At 44.0% G+C, this 25,180-nt stretch overlaps 2 protein-coding genes across 2 annotated transcripts; one reads left to right on the top strand and one right to left on the bottom strand.

Annotated features, from left to right (window-relative positions):
- Nucleotides 1–14,886: 14,886 nt before the first annotated feature.
- Nucleotides 14,887–19,199, bottom strand: LOC6549739 (NPC intracellular cholesterol transporter 1 homolog 1b). The gene is made up of 6 exons (XM_001978608.3): nt 18,018–19,199; nt 17,559–17,860; nt 16,509–17,465; nt 16,037–16,446; nt 15,814–15,968; nt 14,887–15,641 (listed from the first exon to the last, which is right to left on the bottom strand). Exons 1-6 carry the CDS (start codon nt 19,188–19,190, stop codon nt 14,892–14,894), a joined length of 3,747 nt encoding a protein of 1,248 aa, XP_001978644.1. The 5' UTR covers nt 19,191–19,199; the 3' UTR covers nt 14,887–14,891.
- A 1,440-nt stretch (nt 19,200–20,639) lies between these two features.
- LOC6549738 lies at nt 20,640–23,158 on the top strand. Its single transcript, XM_026981996.1, has 2 exons — nt 20,640–20,769; nt 20,873–23,158. The coding sequence occupies exons 1-2, from the start codon at nt 20,640–20,642 to the stop codon at nt 23,155–23,157; spliced, it is 2,415 nt and encodes an 804-aa protein (XP_026837797.1). The 3' UTR covers nt 23,158.
- Nucleotides 23,159–25,180: the final 2,022 nt, after the last annotated feature.

Below are 25,180 nucleotides of genomic sequence, written 5' to 3'. Positions count from 1 at the left end.
GTATCTCATGAACTATTTTACTGAATGTGTTACTTACTTTTTGAGATGTACTTTCTTACCAAAAGCGCTCTCTAATTCATGATGAAATGGGGTTTCAGACATTTAATTGGCAACATTTTGGTCCATGGCTGGTGTTCTGTGCTTTGAAATCTTGAGAAATTTAAATACCAACTATTTTGGCCGCCCTCGCTTAACTTTGGTGTCCCTTTTTCTCACTTATGGCCCCATGTTGTTGCTGCGATCTCGCGCATTTTGCAACTTATATTGGCATAATTTATACTTTAGCAGCATTTTTATCGCTGCGCTGTGCGCGATACACCAAATACAAAATCAAATAAACAATGGGCCGCTGCACAGGCACAATAGCAATAACAATATGCCCCTCTACCCGCCGAAAAAAGAAGGACGAACATGTCTATACTATATGTGTATTCCTGCCCTTAACCCTCTTGAACCTTAACCCTTTCTGCTGCAGTTTTCGTGCAGTGTTCTGTGCGTCACTTTGGGCGCTTTATTTATTTACAATTTCTGCGTGAGCCCCGTTCGATTCTGGTTTTTTCGTTTATTTATTGATTTACAATTTATACATGCTCGGTCTCACATGCAGTCACACAGTACGTATGCGTTATACTCGTATTTGCCATCGAGTGTGTGTTGTCATCATCGCAGTCATCATCGGCATCTTTATTTGGCTTTGGTTGCGAAACCGCCGGAGTCCTTCGAGCTGCCCTCTCCCCCCGGCCCTATGTCAATGCCATCAATCATTGGTGGCAGCAGCATTTTTATGTAAATAATTAAAATAGAAAATAATCGTAAAATAAAAGGGCCGAGTGTAATTCTTTTTTGACGCAGTCCACTGAGGAAGATGACTGCAGCGCAGCAGTTTGTGGCGATAAAATGCTGCCATTTCCCATGAACCTTGTCGCGTGTCGCTCTTCATAATTTCCCCCTCCCCTTCAATTATCGCAAATGAAAAGCCACAGCAGTGGAAATGAAGTGGAAATATTTGAGTCCATAAATATGGCGAAAGCAACGAGGGCGACTTGTTTGCAAGCCATCAGCCTATTTGGCTCCCAATTAAGGTGATATTAAAAAGAATATCGCACGGCACTTGTGGCGGAAATGGCTCTATGACTTCGATTCGATAGTTTTCCACTGCAGTGACCATCAAGTTATTGGCCATCTATCTAACCATCTCGACACATCTCAAACTGACACTCGAAATTTGAATATTGGCTCGCCAGTCGAGAGTTATTAAATTCCACAAAAATAAAAGCATTTCGATCATTATTTTTCTGTTATCTGCTGCAAATGGAACAACTTCGAGGCGGAAATTGTAAACAAGAGTGGAACTTCGACTGGCCAACTGGCAAACTGGCCAACTGGCCAACTGGCAAACTCCTTCACGCCCTTTGCTGACAGACACGTTTTGCGATGTGTCATCATTCGGCATCGATGAAATGGAGGGACTCAATTATATTGTCGATGCGACTAGTGCAGGCACATTGGAATTTTAAATGAAAAAGGAGCAACGGGCTCGGCTTTAAATACTGCGCGTGTGTGTGTTTGGCATAAGAATGCGTCCAAGTGTATCAACGATATAAACTTCTACGTCCACATAGACATACGAGTATGGCCCAGCACATAGCCATGTTTGCCCACACATCTGGGCACATACATATGTGCATGCATATGTATGTGTTTTTATTTAAATGAATTGCACGCAACAGCAATTCCGAAAATTGGTTTCGGCAGGAGAAAGGAGCTGTGCGATAAGGGATATTTTTTACACCATGCTCTTTCAAGGAGCCAACTAAGTGGCACTGTGTGTGTGCGGCACTAATTGGCTTATTGCGCAATATTTACTCTGTATCTGTTGCAGTCTAAGCGTAATGTCTAACATCAATGTGAATGGTAAGCAAACTAATCATTTTTGCATAAGTGCCCAAAAGATGTTGCGCATTTCCTGCAAATTACGTATACGCCACATGATCGTAAGATGTCACTTTTCACAGTAACTTTACTAAAAACTAAAGTTGTAATAGTACGAGCTGGAAAACTCTGCTAATTAAATCAATCATACAGGCTCGAATCACATGCCGCTATGAATTATAATTTTGGCTCATTCGTCACTTTGGTTCCTACAATAATGGTTAAACAAAAATAATAGAAATAACTCTCTGGAACGCACACATAAATAAGTCCACGCACACACGGGCAAAAAAGCGGGGGCGACAGACATGTGTAAGTACATACATCTGTGTATATTGGGAAGTGTCGTCGGTTGGTGCTACTTTTGCCGCAGGAAGCGGTCGCAGCTGTGGGTTTTAAAATTTCAATTCATTTCCGTTGTGCATACCGTATGTACATACGTGTGTACGTGCGTGTGTGCGCGTGTGTGTGCGCTACAAGAGTCAGTCGACAATACACACGCAGGAGGGCACACGCACTGGCAAAAATGAAAAACAAAATGCGGCTAAATGGCAGACAGGCCCAAAAACAACATACCAACAGAAACAGCAGAAGCAACAGCAACAGCAACAACACAGCCAGGTCCTTTCTGGTCTGGCCAGGGAAATTTATGTGCCGAAAAGGCCAAACAGAAACGAACCTGAGGCCTGTTACTGGGGAGCCCCCGAAACCCGAAGCCCTATACCCTGTACGCGATACCATATACCCGATACCCGATACCCTATACACGATACACGATGCACGATGCACGATACCCGAGCACCCACAACAGCAGAAACCCATACTGCAGCCCTATGCAAACAGTAGCAGGACCTATGGCGCATTCCAGATCGGATTCGAATCGGGGATACCCTCTAATCATCCTTTTCAGTATGCAAGGACTATTGAATGATGTTTGTTATGATTGATATACTATGTTAGGGAGTATTTATTGTGGAATATTTTTGGAATACAGGGTATCTCCTGGTCGATCGGGTCGACACATTGGTTCTGGCTTGCTTTATGTTTAAAATGTAAAATGCTTGAAGTCACAAAATTCAATAAATGCTCAGTGCCCAGTGCAGTGCCACTCCCTTTTCGGCCGCCCAACGCCCAACGCCCAACGCCCCCGTCGCCCACTCAGTGGGCGTGGCTCTATGGGGTAAATTGCATAAATGTATGACAAATGAATGCGTTGAATGCAGCACTAGTACAACGCTCGCTCAGGTGGCATATCATAGGTGCTATTGTGTGGCAATGCCACACACACAGACACGCAGGCACACACACACACGCAGTGTGCTTTTTCAAAGGGGGTTCAGGGGGGGACAGGGGTTAAAAAGGGGCTTCCCAGCGGTTGGCACCCTCGAAATTAAGCGATTGATGAGAGGCTAATGAGCGGGCACCGCAGAATGAAATACAATGAAAAGTCCGCCCGATTGTGAAACTGTGACAAAAGGAAAATGGAAAACGGAAAATGGAAAATGGAAAATGTCCTCTCCACATATCAGTAGGCATTTTGCGTGATTTGGTCACTCTGAGGTTGGTTCAACGATTTTAGATTGCAAAAAAGAGAGCAATGTGGCTGACTATGAATCGCGGGAAGTTGGACATACATATCTATGTCAATTGCAATTTGGCATACAAGTACTACCAAACTGGACATAGTTAATTTCTTAGTTTGCTTACGAAAAGCAACATCTGTGGATAATTTCACTCTAAAAGTGAAGAGCTTAAAATGGCAAGTACGTTTGCCATATGGATATTCTACGTAACTTTAAAATTGATAAACAAAATTGCGCAAGCACTTTAGTTTGGTTTCCAAAATGGAAATGAAATGGTTAGGACGCCCAAAAGCTTTAGCTTTTCAATTTGCCTGATTGGGCGTTATCCCAATACAAACTAGATGATTGCTTAGAACAACAAACAGGTAAAACGAACCGATCACGTTGCGATTTCCCCAGAGCAACCAAACATTGAATATTCGCTTCGATGTTGGTTATGAGTATCGCATAAAGTAAACATATATTTGGGGCTACAGCACCTGGCCACGCCTACCATGGACCAACAGCAACAACACCTTGCCATATACAACAAATGCAACTGCAACTACAACACACAACTCCAACAACTTTGACCGCAGCAATGTTTGGGTCTCAAAACTTTGAGGACGTTGCAACATGGCCTACACTTTCGATGGGACACGTCAACTGCAGCTGAAGGTTTGACTCATTTGAAAGATTAAAAAAGGAAGCTATAAGCGCCATTTATTTGAGTATTATTGGTGCTTCAGTGCCACAAGTTGCAGGCAAAAAATGTAAGAAAGCTGTGACTTCTTAGCCCACACATACGTGTCCCTTTATTTTTAATTATATTATATACTTAGTATATTTTATATTATGCTTATTTTGTAGACATTACGCAGAGCAGCAACCAGTTGGTTGGCAAAATAGCCGACAAAGTTTCCCCATTCGCTCAGGTTGCTTTTTGTTGCGCTACTGGGAACGTGCAAAGATTTAGCAAAAGTACTTACACCAGCAGCCAGTTTGGCCGGGAAAATGGAGTTCAGCCCGACTAGGATTCTCGGATCTGAATCTGAGCCCGCATCTGCGGCTGGAGCTGAAGGTGGACCTGAAGGTGGAGCTGAAGGTGGTGGTGCTGCAGCAGCTCTGGGCCTTGGCAATAAAGGTAACCTTCTTAATTTGTTATGACTGTCATTTTGGGGCACGTAAATGGGTGCGGCTCCACCGGGCAGCTGTCCTGACCCGTCTCCAATCCTCCTCCGATTCCATTAGGTACTCCGTCTTCCTGGGGTATTTCGGAATTCGCCAACTCAGATCCCTGGTAAAGGAGTAAAGGACATTTAGTTGCATTTTTTCCTTTCATTTCATATATTATTTAATACTACTCGTATATACTTAAATATTAAAACACGCTTAAACGTAAAATTGGCAATTTAATTGGCGCTGAACACGCAGGTAAATATTGGTTTATTTATTGAACACAATTTAGCCAAAAATTAATAAAGAGCCATTTTTCTAATTACGGGGTTATAGTCCATATTTTAAAAAATGTACTTTTACGGTATTGGTATTCCGAATTTAAAGAGTTAAGATAATGCGATAATTGGGTTAATACTGAAGCAACATTTACATAAAGTTACATTTTAAATGTTCTCGGGTCAACGCGATTTCGGGATTACAGGGTAACTTTCGGCTTGAAAGATGCCACCACTGTTGCAGTTCTTTTGGCCAGTTGGCGTTTTTGGTTCGTTGTCGAAACGCCGCTGGCGATTTTGGCCCAAAAGTGTGGGCCACGTCTGCGTTTTGTCCCAAAAGTTGCTGTAATATTTGCATTGGGCTGTCGCCGGCGTTGGAGGAGCTGCGATTTGGCTATGAAGTGTGCGAAACACAAAGAAAAGCGCCGCGGCGAGGGGGTGGAAAAGTGTGCATTGTGTACTCTTTGTTTTATTTTTCTTGTTATTCTTCTGATATTTCCATTTTTTAACCACGTAGTGTCACTTTCAGCCGGTTCAAAGCGAAAACTGAGGCTAATACAAGATGAAATTGAGATGGCCGGCAGAAATTAAGAAACATTTTTTTACCTCCCAGCAATACGTACTTATTTTATTATAACAAATATGGAAATGTGCAGCATTTGTGGCCAAAAAGATATCGGCAGGAGCTTTTAGCTAATCAAACTTGAGTTCCGCGATGGAAAATAAGAACAAAACCCCCTTTGAAAACTAACGAATAGGCACTGGCCAATTTTGAGCTTAAAGCGATGAGAAGCCGCTTCAGGTCATCGATAGAAATGTTACCAGGAGCATGTTCATCCCGCTGACTATTTTCCAACTCCCCAAAAAGCCGCCTGCTGTGCTACCTTGTGCCAAGTGCTCTGGATTTTTCCCCTCTGTATTTCCTGTGTTTTCCTCATTTTTTTTGGGCCCACGCTAAGCACACAAAAACATAATTTGTTTGCTTGTCATTTTGCCATAATACGCTGACAACAACAACAAGGACGAGCACAGCAAGGAGGCCAGGAAAATTCTGGGATCTACAGAAAGGGGAAAGGGGAATGGTGAAACGGGAGGGGGTGGGGGGTGTGGACTCCACCAAAGAATATCAAGCACAAATACTAATAAACGTGAATGGGGGATATGCGGCGGAGAAAAGCAAAACTCGCGCTCACCACTAATGTGTTTTAATTTTTGGTCAAAGTGTGAAAAACGGAAGGTGAGTTTTTAAAGCCCCAGAATGAACATAATCGATTCTGAGAACTCAAATGGGAAAAAAAATAATGTTATATTAACCTTTTATAAAAATGGTTTGCCAAAAATGGTTAATGTATTATTGCTTTACATTTAAAACTATTCAGTGTTGGAAAATGGTTAGTCACGAGAACTTGGAATTTTCTAGTTAACCATTTTTCGCATCATACCACTGCTATCAGTTATTTAAGCTTCCTACCTCAAGAGTTTATTGTTCACTGCTAAACAATTTTATAGAAATAAACATTTCTTGAAATAAACATCTCCGCTTGAAATACAATACTGAGTTTATGGATATACATAAAATTGTATCATTGCATTGAAGAGCCTCGCCTTTAAGCCAAGATTTCACTGACCATTTGAGAGGGAGGCGATTTTAAAGTTATCTGGCTACTCAGGCCAGTGGCTGCCTATTTTCGGACACAGGACTCTGCTTACTGAGCGTAATGAATGTGCTTACGAATTGGTTATTATATTCTTGGGGCAGAAGGACTTGCAGGACACTAGGCCGGGATGGATCGAGGCAGGCGAAGGATGCAGGGCTCTTTGTTTGTTTGTTTGTTTGCTGTTTGCTGCTTGCTGTTTGCTGGCAATGTGTTTGCTTTTTTGGCTGCCTGTTGACCTGCAGAGCACAAATGGCTAAAAAGAAAATTGAGCGCAAAATGCTTAACAAATATTTTATGACTCCGAAGTTCAAACGCTTAAATGTGGCAACATTGTTCTTGGCCCCTGCTTTTCGGCTCTTCTTTTGTTGTTGCCGGCAAATTACCCACAGCAGCAGCAACTATTTTCCGGCATGGCATATTTTTGGTCCTGCTCCTGCGAAACAAAGGGACAACAACAGCAGCGGCAGCACACAGCACACAGGGAAAAATAGCTGGAAAAGCTGGGAAAATGGCAAAAAATGTTATATGTACGAAAATCAAAATAACAAAATCGGCAGCAGCACAAGAAGCCGAAAGAGTGGGAAAAAATGGTTCGAAATTCCTAACAAAGCATTTTAACAATTTGCTGACATTATAACGGCGACAAGTTGAGCGAAGTCAATAAACTGTTAACTAACACTGAACAACAAAATATGACAAATGAATTCGGCTAGCCGAAGATTACATACCCTTATATACCAGAACAATGACTTCTTCATTGAAGAATATGTTGTGGTGAATAAGTTGTGAATATGTATCAATTTTAGCATTCTAGATCGGCAAAGTTCATAAAATGTTTTCTTTGTAGTGCAGATATGTGAAAATACTACCATAATAATGCAATTTTTTTATTGAGCGGAAGGAATGTGCTACTGATAGGGTATAATATCGTAGTAATAGCGATAAATTTGTAAGGTTAAGTTTTTGTGTTTCATGATACCCATTAAATGCGTTTTCTGTAATACAGTTTTACTTCTCTAAAATGATATAAAAAATTTATTTTAGAAAGTTTATAAACTTTTTCAATTCCATGTTTTTATAGGTCTTTAAGAGCATCAAGTATTTGCAGTGTATTAATTTCTTTGTAATCTTTGCGCATACTATGGGTAGCTTTTGCTGGTGTTAAGGAAACGCAATACCTTAAACCGACTTCATGTACTTTTCTTTCTGCAAGTACAATGCTTCCTTGAATGCCGAGCATATGATGGGTATAAAAACCAGGAAAAACGAAATGCGCCAAAGTGAAAAAGTGCTGATAGTAATAGACTGGAAAGACGTGCATCAATAGCGCCTCAAATACCCCATAACATTGCTCGGTCAGGATGGGATAAACGGTGGTGAGGATCCATAGGACCTCGCCATGGGATTGACGAAAAAGTTTTTAACAAAATTTCCGCAGCAGCAGCAACATCAATGTTTGGCAGCTGGCAGCATAAACGGCATGAAACTTCATTAAAGCGATAAAAATCAGAATCGAGGTGGCAACCAAAGTCGAGATACTGAAAGGGGCCAGGAAAGTAGCAGACAATTGGCTGCCCTACGATCTATGTAAAACACAATTTTCCATCGAGTATACGGAAAATTAAAATACAAGGAGAATATAACGTTAACGTTCGATTTCATTTATAGCACGTAACGCGGAAATACAATATGCAAAATGGGTTTTTTTGAACTTTCGTCCATATGTATGCTTTCCAATTGTCTCAATGCACATGGGCTGTGCTTTATAAGCTGATTAAACGTTGACCATTGCCAAATGGAAAGAGTAAAATCAGAGGCTCCGGGCAAAAATCCGGACTCAAAGCGTGCCCCCGCTCGCCGCAGTCAAAATATCCGGCGGCCACATCGCCTAAACGTGCACCGTCGGCAACAGGGGGTTAAGCTCCGCCAGGATGGACCACCGCAGAATACGAAGGCTCCCAAAGTTATTAAACTTGTTCGAGAGCATGTTTATGCGGCAGGATTCCCACAGATTCCCGTAGATTCCCGCAGACTCCCCCAGATTCCCACTCACCTGGATGTGGACCACCTGCCTCAGCTGATTAAGCGCCGGGCTCGCCAGTCAAAGATTTATGACGAATTGTCTGGCCTGCGAGGTGGGTGGATGCGGTGGTGGGATTATTAATTAAGGGGAGTGGGATTTGGGAATGGCCTGGAAGAGGGGAAAAAGTGTGATTTAATGTGCAGGTGCTGCCAGCACATATTACTATACTATGGTCTTTTTGCACTCGCCGATGATGGACATTGATGGACGTGAATGGAAGTTTATGCCCTGCTGCTGCATCTGCCGCAGATCGCCCCAAAAATGTATGGCAGCCCAAAAGTAGGCAATACACATTTTGCAGGCCGAAAGATTGGCAGGGCATTTGGGCGCTATGTTTGATAAGCGTGGTTCAAATGAACTATTATCTAATGCACTTTTCAGTGAGCAAATGATAGGCAATCGGATTTTGGGTGCCACCATTCGGCGAAATTTACCTTGAAATGCGGCCTGTTAATTGGGGCCAAGTCAAGACTTTTGACGTTTGCGATGTGCTCGGCCAAGATGCTAGTGTCCAAACAGAAGGGGCCAGAAGGGCGGAACGAAAATATTATGTAACGAACAGAATTAAGGGTGGCATAATTTGGTGGCATATCAAAAATAGTTGCCCGGCTGCGTGATTCCTTCGCTTTCGTCACTTTCCAGCTCCCAGCTCCCAGCTCCTTGGACCCAAGGAGAAAAGCGGAAAATCCGGGGGAGATACATAGACTGCCATAAAGGAAATCAACTATTTTGATTGAACGCACACACACATGAGCGCGCAGCGGAGCTGAGCAGCGCTTTTCGGATAGCAAAGATTCATAATTACGATAAACAACCCAGCAGCACTGAGAGAAAACGTGGGGTGTCAGTGGGGGGGTGGGAATTGTTGGGGGGCAAACAGCAGCGTAGATAAGCAAATGCTCCCCAGGCTGAGCTTTCCTCTTCTTGCCACACGATTCTGCCGCGCCGCTGCTGCTGCCGCTGCTGCTGCTGCTTTGTGATAAATCACAAGGGGATACCTCCATCGTCTTGGCGGGGCCATAAAAGTGCTCAGAAAAAGGGGAAAAGCGGCGGCCAGGGAAACTGCGGACAGCAAGGGGGTGGGAAAAACCCAGGAGCGGAGCCCCAAACGTCAGTGGCCCAGGGATAAGAGCCGCTCTAACCGCAATCAGTGTTCTCTGTGCTTTTAATTGATATCATTGGCCATGATTTTAATTGAACAGTGGCTGGCCATACGCCAGTAAAAATTATCCTTGCTCAGCCGCATTCCACAAAAGGAACTCCACAGGGCATACATATATATGTATGAAGCTAGAAAATATTGGCATTAACATATGACAAAAACTATTCAAAATGAAATAAGAGGAAGTGAGGAAAATAAGTGGCACTTAAGAGAGGGATTTTTCCAATTACTAACTTTATTTGCCAAATCTGGGAACATCTTCCAAGCCCGTGTTGCACGAGCATGTGCATCCGTACGTGTCTCTCAGTGTTTACCATGCCATTAATTGGATTATCTAGCGCTTCGTGGCAGCACAACAAAATAATTATAATTTTTATAGCTTTTATTCTCGCACACATTCATGGGTTCATTCGCATTCACTGTGGGGGTGAAAAAATTAATTAAAAGTTACTATCTTGCGTGTTGCGATCTATCGAAGGCCAATCAATCGATAGCTGCATTGCCATCTTGGCTGCCATTTTGCATGGCATTTATAAGCCACCCCGCAGCACCCCGCACCGCCACCTCCTCATCATGATTTTCCACCAATTTTCACCAGCCGACGACAACGCAGTTAGATGGTGGGGCATTTTCCGGGCTGCTGTTGAACTCATGCTGTGCAGGCTTTTCCATGTGTCGGTCAAATGTGTGTTTGACATTTTCGTTATGTTCGGCGGACCGAGGGGGAAACATTTTCGGGGAGCGGGTGGGTGGGCGGGTTGGTTGGGGTGGTCGGTGTGGAAAACGTGCGCCATTTAATGCAACCAGCTGCTGATGCTGATGCCTTTGTTGCTGCCGCTTTTTGCGGCATGTCCTGCGTCCTGGCTCCTGCATTTTGCATGAAATTTCTCAAAACTGTGCGCATTTGTTGAGGTTGTTGTTATAATTTAGTTGGAAATTGCTGTCACAGCCACACACACACGCACACGCACACGCACACACATACACTCGCACAACATTAACCCACTGAGGCAGCGGTGTCATCTCAGCTTGTATTTAATCTGTAGTAATTTGTTTGATTTCTCTTATTGGCCTGTCACTCGGCTGCCGGCCACAAGAAAATCCAGCAAACATTTACCACAAACTCTCAATGAAGTGAGGACTTGCTCTCATTTTTCTTGCATTCCCAAGCCGTTTGGCATTTATTGATTCATTTCATTCATTCATTCATTTAAAACTGCAGCAGCTTCAGAATTATTGTTTTTAATTTGCGAACTTTAATGCCAGAGACTTAACAAACTCTACATATTATTTGCAATTGTCTAAATTGATTATGAACACATAAGAACACAAGGCCTTAAATCTATTTATAATTCTAATTATGCTGCTTGGGGTTAAGCTTTTATAAATTTCCAATTTAATTTCAGCGGCAACAATAAAAACAGAACATTTGAAAAAAAAAAAAAAAAAAAAAATGGAAACCGAGCTCATTCGCTCACGCGCTTTCGCTTGGCTTCAGTTTCAGTTTGCTAGTTTCAGTTTTAGCTTTCAGTCTGGCCAAAACCCCTTGGACAGCAGCTAACCAGCCCCCTACTCTCTGGGCCAATTCCACGGCCATGGCCATGGCCAGTTGGCCAGTTGGCCAGTTGGGCAGTTGTGAGTTTTGTCAGTGTTGATAACTTCTCTGGCTAGTGAAAAACGAGCGAGCTGCCTAAAATGGGCTAAAATTGGGTAAAATTGGGTAAAATTGGGTAAAACGGGCTAAAATGCAGAGGGGTGCTGGTGACGGGAGGGGGAGGGGGGGTGGAAAGCTGTTGAAAATGGGTTTTTGGCCTGCTGCAAGTGTAATTTTAGCAAAACGCGAATTGCGAATTGGATTGCGGCTTATAAGCACGTTTATAAATTACTGATTCGTCTATGGACTAGGTTAGCCGTAGTCCCCCGGTCCATAGTTCATCGTACCAAGCCGGATCCGGGCTTATGTCAGCGAATGAATAAATTAAATATTCCATCTCCATCATTGAAAATGTGGATGTGTGTTTATGTCTGCTCGCGCTCTACTTTAATTAACTTTTTTCGTTTGCTTGTGGCAGATTGGGAACTGCTAAAAATTGAATTTCCCCTTTTGCAATTAATTTGTATGAAAAACCAATGTTAGACGGCGACCAGCATTGCTAATCCTGGCCAGAAATTCCGACTTAGCCCGGCTTAGGCCTTGTCATTTCACCCAAATGCGACAACTGACTTTGCCCCTGCGGTTGATTGCATTAATTGGGCTGGGAAAAAAATTGACAATTATATGAGTATAGAAAAGCAATAAAGTGTATAATCCCAAGCAAATGCAACTGCTAATTGGAGAATAATTGAAAAATTTCCAGCAAATGGTGATGATGAATATGTTATTATGTCACTTTAACTCAACTAATGGTATTTTAAACAATCGTTCAAAGTGCTTGCGTTGTAAAGTGTAAATTTATGAAATGAAAAATGGCAGAACACGAAGAACGCCCACTTATCTCATTCCAATTTCCGGTTCACTCTTGAACGAGCCCCGAAATTCCCCAACTAATTAAAAAACGCATTATTCAAAGTGCCACAAAAAATATTGAAAATGAAAGGAAATCCCCTAGGGCAGCCAAGTGAGTTTCCCTTTTGGAAATCGGGTTTTTGTTTGACCGCCGGTTTTATGGGCAGATTGCAGATACGGAGATACAGATAAATACGCTTTTCCCGGCCTTTCCACGCATCCAATAACCGATTAATAAATATGCGCAAATTTTATTTTAATGCCTTCCCCGCCGGCACGTGAGTTATGACCTGGTTAAGAGTCCTGGCTTTTGGCCTTTTGGCCCTTTGGTCTTTTGGTCTTTTGGTCTTTTGGCCTTTTACGACCTATGCCAAGCCGCCTAAATTGGCCACAAATCGTGCGAAAATAGCGAAGATCTGTTCTGTTTCGCTTTTGCACTTTCGGGCCTTTGCACATGCCGCAGCCAGCAAAAAATCAATTAATTTAAATTTTTATTGCCACACTTGCCACATTAATTCGTTGATTCGCCTCAATTTCGGTGCGAAATGTGTTGTCTGCTCACGCGGATGATTTATGCGAGTCTGCAAAGATGCTTCTAATGGATAATTCATCTGCATGGTGCTTATGTGTTTTCCCTTCCAGTCTCCACTTCTCCACAGAGATCGGAAAAGCACGGCCCATGAAGGGCACTTAGAGCATCGAAGTGCCCATTTGGAGACTTCAAGATGTGATATTACTATTTTTTAAAAGTAATAAATATACGTCTCATTTATCTATTTACTAAGTTTACAAATAATTGCAAAGCTTAACATATTATGTTACCTGAAGGGTATTTATGTACGATGGTAAAACGAATTGTATACGTTCAGAAATCGACTCCTCGTTATGAAATACACTTAAAATTCGCAGTTTACGAACTCAACCGCACTTGTCCTGCTTTACGCCTCCGAAAATACTCAAAGATTATTTGGGCATTCGATGGGCGCCATTCACGTGTTTATTTTCTGGCCGAGATGTTCCAGCTCATTGGGTTCATTTTTGGCATTAGCACTTGGCATTGTTAAAGCACTTTGAATGGCAATTAAGTAGAGGATGAAAAACATTCCCGCCCACTCACAAACACACACACGCAGCAATGGAAATACGGGAATATACGAGTGCAAACACACACTCACACCCACACTCACACACTCACACACGAACAACTCAATTTGCACTTCATCTGTTGATGCGAGTGTGCTGGTAATTGCTAATTGATTTTGCCATATGCATTAGTTGATACATTTATAATTATGCCTTTTCAATTGTTGGCCGTTTGAAGTGGCGGCGACTCGATGAGGCATGAATCTTAATGCCGCACACATTTCTCACTACGTGATTATGATTGAGGGCGAGAAAATCTGGAAGAGCTGCAGGAGCTGGAATAGCACCACCGAATTGCTTGGCTTACTGACCACGGTGCATGGGGAACAACACTCTAAACTTTATTAATTTTAATTAAAAACACTCGACTCATTTTGAGGGTTAAGCGATTTTCCTCCAGCTTTTCTCTGTGTGTGTCTGGTTTCCATAAGCCGCAGAACACTCGACTGGCCAGCATGCGGTGCGAACAGTTAAAAACAAGGAAGCCATCATCAGGAAAACTTACTCCTTTCCCCCTTTTGGAGTCCCGACGACTCCGCAAGTTCCCTTTCCTTTTCAAAAAAGATACATATATATAGTACTACTTTTTCGAAGTATAATAGTTCAATGCTTTCAATTGCTGATAGTTTTTCTCGCCAATTGTTTCCATGTTCCTCAATCATAATCATAAACTGGGTAAGAGCAGCCAGGCTTCGCCAAAAGCGACTAGGAAATATCATTAAAAAATCTGAAGTGAAGCTAAACTTGTGCCCAAAAGCCGTAAGACGTTTTGTGTATTCCGAAAGTCCAGAGACCAGGACACCAAGGAGTCAGGATGAACAGGGGTTGGCCAAAAGCCCGGGGCCGGGAAATCGTTGGGTTGTGCGACTTTTTGTTTATTGTTTTGACGCCGCACGCGGCAGTTGGTCGCTTTAAGCCATAAAACGCAAAGGTGCGACGACGATAAACAATGGGCAAAAGGCTCAACCCCCCACTGTTAATTGTCTTGGGCCAAATGTGCGTTTTAAAGAAGAAATTATTTCTATAAATATATGTAAAAAATGGAAAATAGGAATGGGTTGACTCTATTTTTCACGAACTTAGGCTGGATTAAGTGGAAATTAGTTGGTAGGACTCTAATGGGAATTGTGTCAGGTTAACTTAATCGAACGCTGTCTATTTAAAACTTAATTTACCATAATATTATTATAATTTGTGTAAGCATAAGCCTAGATAAAAATAAGTTAAATAGTGGAATATTTGTATTTTTTGTAGATTTTGTTCGTTTTATTTTTACATTAAAAGCTCCTTGTTAATGGCAGGCATACACAAAATTTCAGACACACACTGGCAGGCACACCTTACTGACTAAAGATTTATATGTATAAAGATATTTCCGTTTTGGGATCCGATCAGTTGGCTGTGATGGGCTCGGCTCCCGAGCTCCTTGGCAAATTTTGCCGGGGACCCAGGAGACTGAGGAGAACCGGCAGCAGGATCAAGCCGTGGGCAGCTCCAATAAGGACAATGCCCAGATACATCCGGAAGTAGAAGACCTGGAAGATCTGCGAATTGGAGAAGCCCAGGACAACGATGCCCGCGAATTTGGTGAGAGTTATGCCCGAAAGGACACTGCTTCCGGTTACATTTAGGGAGCGACGAGCCCGCTCCTGCGCAGTTCCCTCCGCCATTTTAAAGGACCTCACAATATGGGCCACAAACTCAACACCAATGCCCACGCAAACCACCAGGTTCACCAGCGATATGGCATTGAGATTAATGCTCCACGCCCACATCATGCCCAGCATGTTGATCAATATGCAGATCACCATGAAGAGTACAATGAGCGTGGATGTGATGTCCAGACCAGTTATCAGTAGGGTGACCAAGAATATGGCCACCAAGGACATTCCCAGCGAGAACATGGCGTCCTCCCAGATGGTCAGGTACTGCTCGTAGTAGATGTAGAACACACAGTAGGCGAATATCTCCGCATCCACGTCATTCTCCTGGAACATCGCATTTATCTCCCCCGCAATTCTTCGCACTTCGCGCAGCTGCGAGTAGAATTCTTCGGAGGTGGTCGATGTTGTGGAGTATTGCAAGAAGTAGGTGTCCTGTACAGTGGACATTCCCACATCGTCGATGGTGTAGATCACGGCCTAGAAGAAATAGGGAATTTTATTCAATTACGAGTATATTCACATTCAAGGTTTTGAGTGGTAGTTTGAATCGTAGTGTGGATCTAAGAAAATGTATCTTTATCTGCATGTCTCTATAAGTGCTTTCATTGAAAATGAAATTATTCTAGTTCCTAGTTAAGGTACTACTCACATCCGCGTATGAAGCCCTACCAGCCTTGGCGCACTCGGCATCTGGCAGATCGAATAGGAAATACGGAATGTATTTGTTGAAGGTTTCGGCATCAGGTCTTAGGCCTTCCTCAGTAAATCCACGTTCACACGGCAGGCAGTCCTCACTCTTTGAGTCTACAAATAGCAATCATATTAGTTCTAGACTTAAAATATTTGTGGATTAAAATATTGCGGATACTCACTGCTGGAACAGAAGCCGCCGGTGGTGATGTTGTACTTGCAGCAATCGCTGATGGCCAGCCAGTCGATGTAGTCATCTAGCCAGGAAGAGGCCGGTCTGGCCAATGCCGTGATCTGCGGATAGCGGGACTGCGTGTACAACTGGACGGAGAGCGAGTTGTTATTGCACTTGACTCCGCCGCAGATGAGATTCTGCTGCTGCGGCTCGGAGTAATTGAGTCCGGGCTTGAGAACCCAGTAGACCGGAGCTCCCATCGCCAGCAGGTCGACCATGTAGCGGAAATACTTGACCACATGGGAGTTCTTTGGCATGGACATCTCCTGGTCGAGGCCCTTCTCAATGGAGGGTGTCACCATCAGCGAAAGACATGTAATCACGGTGAAGATCAGCAGCACGGTCACCTTTACGGGTCTAAAATGAAAGTTAAAATATAGGTAATAAGTATATCATTGGGTGCCCAGGGATCCACTCACTTCGACAGTAGGAAGGGCGAATAGAAGTTCTTGAACATGGTCTCCAGCAGGCCGACCTCCTTGGGTCTATCCACGCCATCCGCGGCCACGTCCGTGGTCTTCTTTTTACCGCTCCTCACACAGCACAACATGTCCAGTCGTCCGTCCAGGTAGCGCTTCTCATCGATGGCCATCAGGGCCACAAAGGCGGTGATCTGGAGCAGAAAGTCCAGGAGAATGGCGATGGCGGCGTACATGGCAAAGGTTTTCACAGCGGGCATATCCGATATACATCCGATGGCAAAGCAGGCCATTTCGCTGCCCGCCGTCTGCAGGATCGACGGACCCACCTGGCCAATGGCCTCTCCAATTGCCTCATGTGTGGTCTTAAATTTCGAGTGGTCCAGTCTCTGGTATGTATGCACCATTATGAAGATATTATCCACTCCCACAGCGAGCACCAGAAACGGAATCACTTCGATTGCCAGCATCGTGGTGGTTACGTCGAGATAGCCCCAGAAACCCAAGCTGCACACCACCGAGGCCAAGACAATCACTATGCCTCCTATGGCCAGCATTATGCGAGACTCCCTGAGGAATCCCGTACAGCTGCGAATGTGACCCAGGGCTATGGCCACATAAACGAACATTACCACATAGCTGATGACCACTGTGCTCACTTCTCCCTCGGATAACTCCACTATCGCATCCTGGATGGATCTCTCGGCCATGTAGGCGATGTCCAGTCGCTCGCTCTTGTAGTCCCGCAAGAAGTCAACGAATAGCTTCTCCCACTTCATATTCGGCGCCAGCCTGGACTCGTCGTTATAGTTCCGACCCAAGAAGGTGACCACGAGTCCGGTGGCCAGCATGTAGTCGGGATCCTCACCCACCGCCACCTTGGGCATGCCACCCACCGCAATGCCGGGCTCGATGGGTCCTCCAAATGTGCCAAAGCAATCCTCCATCATGGGGACTCTAAAAACACGAAGTGGTATATGTTATCTTGACCTAATTATCCCTCGTTATTATATTAGTATAATTTATGAAATTCAGAAATACATGACTCACCGAAGACAATCCTCCAATTGATTGAGGTAGTTAATGGTGTAGTTGTTGCTATCGACATAGGAGTTCTCAAACCGATCCATATCGTGCTGGAAATATCCATAGACCGACTGGATAGCACAGCGATCGACTGTGGGCGTTTCACCAGCCATTAACACAGGGGCATAGCAGATCTTGTCGAGGCCCTCGTTGTCCGCCATACCCAATTTCATAATAGACTCCTGCAGCTCAAAGACTTCCTTCAGGAAGTTATACTCGAAGGCTGGACCGAATTGCAGCACACCACTGGGAGCTTCATGGGTGAACTGCAAAGAGTATTGAAGATGTTGGTCGAGTTTTAGGATGGCTTTTGAGCGAGCTACGCAACACTGGACTTCTAGATGCAATCTTATGTACGTGATTTTTAAAACAAGCGATTTGAGATCACTTTTTGAATTCTTCAAGTGGACAGATGCTACTCACATATGTCTGATTGATGGCCTTGATGAACAGCTGATTGTTGCGATAGAACGGGCCGAAGTGCTGATCGAAGTAGTCCTTCTCGATCCTCGTCTGACTTTGCTCGCTCGCCCACAACTCCACGGGATCCGTGGTGATGGTCATGTACCGAATGCCGTACGACAGTCCAGCGATGGCCCAGGAGCAGAGGGCCAGGACCAGGACCGGATGCTTGGCACAGAAGGTGCCCCAGATGCGGAAGCCGTGGTAGAAGAACTCCCCGAAGAGGGTGGGCATGCAGACATTGGGAGCCGATCTCTTCCCAAAGGCACCCCAGAAAATGAAGATCGACAGGCCGCAGGCGATGAGCAGGGCCAGTATAAAGGTGACCCCGTACAGTCCCGCGATCTTCCACAGCTCTTCGGGACCCGTGGGTGCATCGGTCAGCGGGCAGGACTCCTCGCAGTCGATGCAGGCGCACGCGTAGCTGTCCTCGTAACTCTCGCCGCACTTGAGCGGGCTCAGATCGAGGTATATCTCAGTGGAACCCTCCTGCGCGTCCTCCGACCACTTGTAGTTGATCTGGAAGGGCACATAGTCGCCGGAAACGTCGCCCATGAACTCGTACCATCTACGGTAGCTGCAGGTCTTGGCATTGTAGCTGCCACAGCCCAGATCCATGGCAGGACGTCCGGTCTGGGTGTGCTGTATCCCAATGCAGCTGTTGTAGATCCCCGATACCGTGTCATCCGTAAGTCGATAGTCGATGTATTTCACGTATTCCACCTTTTCCGCGTTTATGTCATTGTAGGGGGTCAAGAAGAGCGTGTGGTTCTTGGCACAGGTCATGGCACATACGGTCAGGGCCATGTTTCTTGTGCAAGTGGGACACCTGGAGAAGACGCCATCTGCCTGCGATAATCCGGCCTCCATGGACTCGATTTGGGCCGCATCGCAGCACAGACTGAGCTCATCCTCGCCACTTTCACCCTTGTACTCCTTGTACAGCAGGGGACATCGCTTGGCGAATAGGGCCTCTGCAGCTGGGCTATTTAGAGGTCTTGCCGGATTCGTGTCGGCCTTATTCACCCAATGGGAGCCTATCATATGACTCTGTCCGTACCAAATGCATCCCAACTCTGCGTTTTGCGACCACACGCCGGCTACTAGCCATACAAAGGCAAGAATCACTTTCATTTCGACAATAAAAAAAAAACAAATATAAATAAATAAATTTAGAGAACTCCACTCTTCGTAGAGAGTGAAAACGATTCGCGCCGGCAGCACGCCACTAACTGAAGCAAAGTCAGCCCAATCCACTGACCATTAACACATTAAATGGCGAGAATCGGATGGAGTACCCACCGATTAGATTTCCCCCAGTTTTGAGTTTCTTTCGATATTTTTGTTCCCGGCCTTATCGCCAAGCGATAAGCTTCTGAATTCATTTGGGTTTTGTGTTGAAGCGGGCTTAATGGGTATGCAGGAATCTTATCTTCACGCGGATTAATATGAATGTTCGCATAGTGACAGGTGATCGGAAAACGATTAGATATTAAAGGTCAATTCTGGAGCCAAGTCCCTTGAAAACCTCACTCCATAGTCAAGGGCTGTTAAACTCAGATAGTTAATTGCTTGCAGACAATGTTCGTAGTTGATAGGCAACGTCGTATTGCACCTATTGTACCGAATTTATCTGTAGCTTGTGGTAGTTGTGCCTATTGCCAATTAAGTTTATTTTACTTAATCATTTTTACACATGCTCTTAGCAAAGGTGCACAGCTATGCTTACTTTCAAACCTCACAGGAACTGCACCTGTGCAGACACCTGAGCTTGTATCTTGGGCTTATCGTAGGTTGAATTGCCCCAGAGCAGCTGGCACAATAAAATCGCGATCGGCTCTTTTTTGGAACACCTGTTCCTTGATAAGGAAAGAGCTCTCGAGACCCTCGACTGCCGTAAAGTTTATACGGCTCGGCAACTTCGGCAGGTCTTAATCTGAGCCGGATGAGTGATTCATTGAGAAATACCAACCACCTGTAGTAGCCACCGAAATTTTTGGCCAAGCGAGTGGAAAAACTGATTTTTGGTATTCAGAGAATCGAATGCTTCATTCTTGGAACTAAATCAGATTTCAATAATACCCAATTGCGATTGCACCTTTGTCTGATCCTTACTGATTCACTCTGATCCTTACACACTTTGAACTCTTGCCTTGTCATACATACTTTTATACTATATATATCTTCGTCTTGGCAAGTTCGTCGCAACGTAGATATATTATATATACATTTGAAAGAGATACTTAAGAAACGCTCAAAATTAACGTTGTGTGCTGATCCACGCAGTTCGGTCACTGAAAATTTATCTTCCGCGAGAAAAATTCCAGAAGTATTAAAATGTTTCGTGGTATATATGCATATAGTTTAAAGTAAGAGCCTTCGGTAGAAAGCCCATTCAGATGGTTGGGAAAATTCTTTGAAACTATTACCGAATTTCCATTCGATATTTATTGACAGCACAACATTTCAATCGTAGCTCGTTTGTTTAATCCATCAGATGGCAAGCAATTTTTTTGCTGGATCTCGGTGAAAGTCTGGTAAAATTTCAAGTTTTCATAAAGTTTATAAATTAGTTTAAATGAAATGGGCAAGAAGTTCTGCTACTCCGAGAAAAATACCCACGCTCGTATCGAAAAAAAGCAGAATCGCCAGGGAGCTCAAAATTCCCAATTAGAGAAGGGTCAGGATGCCGAGGAGAAGGAGGATGATGGCGGTGCGGACATGGATCCTGGACACTCTGCAAAGCCACCGCAGAGTATGTTCTACATCCTTCGAATGTATGCCTAATTCTAGTATATTTTGTCTATATTACCCAGAGCTGGGAGTTCTGAAAAACCTTGCCAATGGATACTTGAAGTTGGTTCACGAAATCGAGGCCCACCTCTGCCTTCCAGCGCCTCCTTTGATCGAAGCTAAGCCAGAGCGAGAGGTGGGTGGGGAGATCGCTCGAAATTTCCAAAGCGAGGAGGAAATGTCGCAATCTTCTGAGGATACCACTCATCCAGGCATAGGCTTTGTGGATCTCTATCGGCGCAGTCTTTATTTCGAGTGCCTGGGAATTCCGCTCACTTCCTTGGAGCTTTTCTCTATGGAATGCCAGAAAAATGAAGAACTGGAGGGAAGAGTCATGGGCGGCTATCGAGCTGGCACTGAAGGACTGGATGAGCGGTTGACTAAGGAAACTGAATGGGTGGCTGAAAGAAATCTATCGAATAGAGCTGATTATCATCCACCCAAAAGAAGAAACACCCTAGAAAATACCTCCAAATCGATTTTGTTTTCAGGAAAACCCACAAAACGGAAGCCCGTGGAACACAAGCCAGTTGAAACTGACCTAGATGACGAAACAGAAGCTTTACTTGATGATGAACATGGAAGTCAATATTCAAGGATGGAGCTATACCAGCATTCGCCCAAGTTTCAGAGCCGATCTTCATGGGAATATACCAGTAAGGAGCCATCAGTTAGTTCCCGCCGTTCGCATTTTAAGCCTCATAAAATAGCAATCCGAAATCCAATTGCTGAGATATCATCCGAAGAGTCTGTTCGATTACCAGTGCACTATCCCACGAAGCCTTATAAATGGGGTAAATTTCCAGCTAGTAGTTCAAGCAAAACTCTTGGAAAACCAAGTAGGGGCAAAAAGAAATCGCCAAGCCCCGAAAATCGTGAACTCCATAGCTGCAGTGAAATAACCAGACCAAGATGGGATACTGATTTTGGGGGCTTGGGTGAGCCGAAATCATTTAGATCTAATAAGAAAACTAGGAATACCACGTTCAACGGATCGAAGTTGTCTTTATTTTCACGTTGGGTGACTTGTAGGCCAGAAGGTAAATCGAATCGATGTAATCAAGGGAACACCTTCCGATTACATGGAGGCTTTACACCCAAGCCCTTGGAAGTCTTTGGGGTTGCACATGCCCCTAATGCAGTGGAGAGCTCGTCTGTGGAAGTATCCGGGAAACGCTTAGAGGAGCGAAAGAAATCGTGTTTGAAGAAGTCTAACAGACCGGTGGCTGAATCCGATTTCGAGACAATGGAGCCGCTGCGTTCCAACGATACCTTCACGGAGGCGTGGAAGAATTCCAATTTTAACAGGGGCCAGCACCACCAGGACCTACGGATCGGCGGTCTTTATAGTCGGGCCGAGAAACTGAAGTACCAGCCCATAGATCGCGTGGACGCGGGCTGTTCGGGTGTGCCGCTGTTCAAGGACTCCGACGAATCCCTGGAGAGGACACGGTACTTTGTGAGCGAGTTCGACAAGCTGAGTCGCGCCGAGAGGATGCAGGACATAGAGTTGCGAATAGGCCAGTTGCGGTGGCTGCAGGCCATGTCGGATAAGGAGTATCGCCAGCGCTTCCGGAAAAAGAGGATTGCCTTCAAGCCGGTCTTGGCCAATTCGATGCCGCATGCGTGTCCTTTGAACCACGACGAATGCCCGGCTGTGCTGAACGACACTCTATTGGGACACTTCGTATCCCGGCATTTGGATGAGCCGGGAAAGGAGCTGCGTGAGATCTTCGAGGGCGAACAGGTCCTAATGATCTTCAGTCCCAGGGCCTTCCAGCCGGGCAAGACTGAGTGCATGTCCGTGCTGGGCTACGGGGGTGTGCGGAATAAGCCCTGCACCCTGCCCGCGGTCAGATTCATGCCCACCCGGAACACCGATTTACCAGAACCCTATGCCCATTTCGACGCTCATTTGCCGCTGCTCGTGATGATCTGCAGGATTCGGCTGAGTAGCGTTGAGGGCAGGAAGTTGCGGTTCGGTGGTCCTCGTCTGGAAGACGAGGACAGCCTCGCTCTATGGTTGGTCAGCAGAGATCTGCCCTGCCCCATTCACGTGGTGATGACTGTACTCAACCGACGACTAGATATCACCAGGAGCTCCATCATGAAGGTCCGAGAACTGCACAAGTCGCACGATCCTCTCGACTTCATGTTATCCAGTAAAAACTACATGCGACTCAGCGATCACGATTTGCGCGTCCTGACCAACGATCATACGGAGCCCATATATATGGAGATCGTAGTGAAGGAGTACGCCGGTATATTTCCACGTCACATTCCAGACCACTTCCAAGGCGTCGCCTGAATCTATCGCACTTTTTACCCAGTGGTTGGCCCCAAGTTTCTGGACTTGCCGATTATGGAGATCTGCCACACATTAGTATTTATTTAAAACCAGTTTCGGTCAGAATTATAGAATTTTAAACTTTTAAGAGCCTATATTCATAACGGGTGTATGTTAATTTATGATTTTAGACAGTGGCTTGCAACTCAGAAAAGGAAATATTTCCAATCGATCAAGGCAATTAATTCATAGGGACAAATGGGATACAAATCAACAAGGCTCATCATCGTATGTGTAGAGGTTATGGAACGATTGAAATGGGCAGTTTGGCTTTGAAAATATTTATAAACAAAATATGCAAGACGTCTTTGCCAGGACTTCATTCATGTGCAAGTTGACAGTTGCCACAATCGACATACTGTGCTTCGTCTATCATTTTAATTGTTGCGTTTATAAAATATAAGAAAAAACAAGCACAATGGCGGTGATGAAACATAAGCTGGTGAGTAAATAAAGTTTACCAATCCCACCAGTAATTTATGAGATTTATATTTCTTGTTAAAGATGTTTGGGGGCTTTGCAAAAGGATATAAATGAGAAGAGTAGAGATTGCCTGGCGTTATAAAAGAATTAAAAACTTTGTTAAAACTTTATTAAGAAGGTATGTTAATTGTTGATTACCTAATACGAGTTATCGATATATGAAAATAATACAAATATGAAAAGTATGTAACAGGTTGAAGGCAGCGTTTCCGAAGTATATACATATATAGTATTCGTATATCTCGCTGTGTCCTTCTGTCCGTCCGATTTCAATAAATGAAACTGCCTCGGATCTCATGTGCAATCTCATCTGCTTGCAATTCCTAATCTTTTCCCCACTTCCTGAAGTTACAGGTATCTTTCATCCATTTCCTTGAGTTACAGGTATCTGATAGTGGAGAAAATCGATTCCCTGAGAAACAAAAAAATAAAAATACAACTGTGACAAAATTTGCGTTAATAAAAAATAAAATAATTTAATGGCGTTAAGTGAAGTATTTAAATAAAGATGTATTTCCTAATTTTTACAGCTAATGTTCTTACATTTTACCATACCACCTAGTACAATCTAGAACTATTTAACGTATTTATTTCTTGTTGTTTAGCTGACTAACATGTATCTGGTATTCGAGGCACTCTACTACAGCGATTGCATATTCAAGAAGAAGTATGCTTTATAGGTTACACCGCAACATTCTTTTCACATAATCATGTCCAAATTATTATGTTAACGTGCAGATATTTTAATTACCACAATTTAGTATAAGTCCTCCACTCATCAACCCCGTCCATTTAAGACTTTATCTTCTTAGTTATACATATTCGGTCAAACAAAGTCAGTTTATTGCGCTTACTCAGGCTTATCAAATTAAAATGTACTCGATTACACGGTTTATGATGCCAACTGCTAAGCAGAAACGTTTCCGATTACTAATCTTATCCGAGTTGTGGATCCTAAACGATAGATCACCACAAAGTGGACATCGTCGAGTGGATTCTATTTATATTGAGTGAATCAAATCACTTGTCATTGAGTGAAAACTGCATATAGAGAAATAATTATTGCCGAATGTGATTCCGAACCTATAAGGTATATATATATCTACGTATGTATACATATGTATAAGTAGAGACATAAAATTAGCGTTGTCTTGGCTACAATATGAAACTGAGCTTTTAGTTTTCAGATCGCCTAGGAGCAAACGATCACTTTGCAGGGCGATTTAAAGTCTCTTGGTCATTAATATTGGCTCTTAAAAGCTTTTCCTTTAATCTCACGAAACGTTAACAGCCTGTTAAGCTATCTGTCTCACTTCCGCCTTGCTCTCTCCCTTTCGCCGAGGCATTTTCTCTCTCTCACTGCACTGCAGCTGCAAACTTTTGGTTTTATTTGTTTTTTATTTGCCAGTCCAAAATGCTATTGAACTCACACGCACACACACCCAAACGCGTACAGCCAGAGTTACACACACACACGCACACACAAACACACACGCACCCA

The sequence above is a fragment of the Drosophila erecta genome, unplaced genomic scaffold, assembly GCF_003286155.1.
Source record: "Drosophila erecta strain 14021-0224.00,06,07 unplaced genomic scaffold, DereRS2 tig00000126-arrow-pilon, whole genome shotgun sequence".
NCBI classification, from domain to species: Eukaryota; Metazoa; Arthropoda; class Insecta; order Diptera; family Drosophilidae; genus Drosophila; species Drosophila erecta.
The sequence above is the reverse complement of the archived record's forward strand: the minus strand, read 5'-3'. Positions and strand labels throughout refer to the sequence as shown.